The 3576-nt window shown below is 37.1% G+C and overlaps 1 protein-coding gene across 1 annotated transcript; it reads left to right on the top strand.

The window, feature by feature from the left end:
- The first annotated feature begins 467 nt into the window (after window positions 1–467).
- LOC140870791 (WD repeat-containing protein LWD1) lies at window positions 468–1725 on the top strand. The gene has a single exon (XM_073273193.1). The coding sequence runs from the start codon at window positions 522–524 to the stop codon at window positions 1566–1568; it is 1047 nt and encodes a 348-aa protein (XP_073129294.1). The 5' UTR covers window positions 468–521; the 3' UTR covers window positions 1569–1725.
- The last annotated feature ends 1851 nt before the right edge of the window (window positions 1726–3576 follow it).

The following is a 3576-nucleotide window of genomic DNA, read 5'->3' as shown; positions in this document are numbered from 1 at the left end:
ACTTGTGATTTCATTACTCTCTTTTTTTAATCATTTCTAACATCATCAAAATTGAGTTATTTTCCATATTATAGAGGCCATATTTTATTTTATTTTTTTTAAGTCAAAGAAGGCTCCATCATTCTCTATTTATCTCAGCTGATGCTGCAATAAATAATATATTTTAGAGAGTTGATACACGACATATCAATTTGAATGCACAATAATATATTACATTAATATGGTTAATTATTGTCACTAATTTATTTATAATTTTATGGTTATTCGTGTTATTATTCTTTCATTGATCTGTTTACTCTAAGTATAATTATATTTTTTAAAGTTTATTAAATCGAAGTTTAGTATATTTTATGAGTAATTTAAAATATAAAATTGAAGAAATTTGATTTATGTTTTTCAAGAGGTGGTCTCTTAATTTTGTTTTTATTATGGATTTAATTAAATTCCACCCACCCTTATCGCTGGTTTTGTTTGGGTTCCCCTATACTATTTCGGCAGCAGGCGCAGAGAAAGGAAGGGAAATGGGTGGGAGCAGTGATCCGAATCAAGACGGGTCGGACGAGCAGCAACGGCGGTCGGAGATCTACACCTACGAAGCTCCATGGCACATCTACGCCATGAACTGGAGCGTACGCAAGGACAAAAAGTACCGTCTCGCCATCGCTAGCCTCCTCGAACACTATCCCAACCGTGTCGAAATCGTTCAGCTCGACGACTCCACCGGCGAGATCCGACCCGACCCTGCCCTCTCCTTCGACCACCCATATCCGCCCACCAAACTCATTTTCATACCCGATAAAGACTGCCACCGCCCCGATTTGCTCGCCTCTTCCTCCGATTTCCTCCGCATATGGCAAATCTCCGATTCCGACAATGGCCGCCGCGTCGAGCTCAAGAGTTTGTTGAACAACAACCGCAACAGCGAATACTCCGGCCCTTTGACCTCGTTTGACTGGAACGAAGCCGAACCCAGGAGAATCGGGACTTCCAGTATTGATATGACTTGCACCATCTGGGACATCGAGAAGGAAGTCGTCGATACGCAGTTAATTGCGCACGATAAGGAGGTTTATGATATCGCGTGGGGTGGAGTTGGGGTTTTCGCCTCCGTTTCCGCCGATGGATCGGTTAGGGTGTTTGACCTTCGCGATAAGGAGCATTCTACGATTATATACGAAAGTTCAGAGCCCGACACTCCATTAGTAAGGCTTGGGTGGAACAAGCAGGATCCGAGGTACATGGCTACAATCATCATGGACAGCAGCAAGGTGGTAGTGTTGGACATCCGATTTCCGACGTTGCCGGTGGTAGAGTTGCAGCGGCATCAGGCGAGTGTGAATGCTATTGCGTGGGCTCCTCATAGTTCCTGCCATATGTGCACGGCCGGGGACGATTCACAAGCTTTGATATGGGATCTTTCCTCGATGGGGCAGCCAGTGGAGGGGGGTTTGGACCCTATTTTAGCATACACTGCTGGGGCTGAGATTGAGCAGCTGCAGTGGTCTTCTTCGCAGCCTGATTGGGTCGCCATTGCATTTTCTAACAAGCTTCAAATTCTAAGGGTATGAGTTGATGATGCTCTTTCTAGATTTAATGGCATGACGCTTTCTTGTACATCTGCTACTTGGCAGTGGTTACACTCCGATCTTGATGACATCAAACCGTTTGTTTAAATGTTGAGGTGTAGTTGCTTAGTTAAATAGTGATTGATGTCTTTTTTCTTTTTGTTTTTGCTTAAGACTGTTCCTGCTCTGTGTTATGACAGAAATGATTTCTCGTGATTAAATTCTAATTGTCAGGATGACTTGTGTTTGGTTAAGTATTTAACTGCTACGCATTGGATCTCCATCTGTTTTCCCGTAGGCGCAAAGCCATGTGGGATTCGTACTGTAATATCACTGGAACTCTTCTTCTAAACTATAGCTTTCTTGATTTGAGACTTATAGTTAGGAGTTAGCTATTAGTTTGACATTGACCGAACAATCATGAATTGGGACACACAGAATGATGCACATCTTGTAATGAATACACAACAAGGGGAGTGAGTGAGTGTCTGTATCTGGTAAGATTTTCTTTGCTGCTGCTGAGCATGCTTTGCGTATTCAGTTGCTTCATTACAAGATGTGGTTTGCAGTTTGCACATATCACATGAACACTTTCTTGTCTATCATATATGGATAGCACCGTCCGGATCGGACCGTGATTATGATACAGGTGGTGGTGGTGGTTCTTCGAACTTAAATCTTTATTTCTTTGAAAATCAACTCAAATTTTTATAAGATAGTTTAAACAACATATTTTGATTGGTATTATAGCAACAAAGTTAATTGTAAATAGACTTCCCCGAATGATCGCATCCATTTATTTATAATCAAATGTATGCGTGATGTTGCATTTAACAAAAATAATAATTTTCATGTTGGCCAGAATCCAAACAAAAGATCGACCATGAATCATTACAAATTTACAGTACTGGTATGGTGCTTGTAATAGGATACCCTAACATACCATATCAGCAATATAATATCTTAACTAGTTACGGCCATAATCATACAGATTTTCTTTCTTTCTTTTTCATGTTTTTTTTTTTCAAGTAAAGAAAAGTGGTGCTCATATTGCTGTGGTTCTAGTTTAGGCATCTCATTTCGAAATAGCCCAAATTTATGAATCCAAATTTATAACTTGGAAAGAATATTATTAAGGCACTGTTTGGTTTGAGGTATGGTATAAGTAATATATAGATAAGTAGTATAATGTAATAAAAAATAAATAAGAAATGATAGTTAAAATTGTATTGAATTTCATTGATAGATTATAGTTTATTTGATTTGATTGATTAAATTTTATATAAAAATGTTAAATGACTATTTTGTCCTTTTAACAATAAATAAAATAAAAAATATATTATTTATAAGAGGTAATATAGTAATTTGAAATTCAATGATTTGATTGATGTGAGATAAATAATTAATGATTTGATTGATGTAAAATAAATAGTTAATATATAGATAAATAATATGATGAGAAGAATATGTGATAGATGAGATGAGTTATACATATATTAGTAATACCGTGAACAAAACGGTGCCTTAGACCATGTTCTTTAAGCTTCACGCTTTTCGTTTTCTAGCCCACTTACAGAAGGGATTAGCCCGATTGTTATAATAGGCGTTAATCGAACATACACAGTGCTTTATGTAAACTAGGCCCACATTGTGCAACCCACTGTTTTAAATTTAATTTTGGTTTTCTTCAAATATACAGACCATTCGAGAAACCGGTATGTTCATGATTATTTAAGTGTGTGTATGTCTATATTATATATATACATATACATATTTATGGGTCATCAAATTGCTGTAAGATCATGTGTATTGTGTTCAAGACCTGGAAACACCCCACCCCAATATATATATATATATATAAAAAAAATCGCTGTAAGATCATCGTATGCGTATATTGGTGAAGAATATGACATTAAAGACATCTTGTATTATAATACGTATGTATGTTTGCCCCATTAGCATGCATAATATAAGCATGAATCCTCAAATTCTCGAGTTGACACTTGAAGAA

The sequence above is a fragment of the Henckelia pumila genome, unplaced genomic scaffold (assembly GCF_033568475.1).
Source record: "Henckelia pumila isolate YLH828 unplaced genomic scaffold, ASM3356847v2 CTG_254, whole genome shotgun sequence".
NCBI lineage: Eukaryota > Viridiplantae > Streptophyta > Magnoliopsida > Lamiales > Gesneriaceae > Henckelia > Henckelia pumila.
This window is presented reverse-complemented; position numbering and strand designations above follow the sequence as displayed.

Bases quoted from the DNA above. Each gene is read 5' to 3' on its own strand.
- LOC140870791 (XM_073273193.1), top strand. From the start codon at position 522: ATGGGTGGGAGCAGTGATCCGAATCAAGACGGGTCGGACGAGCAGCAA.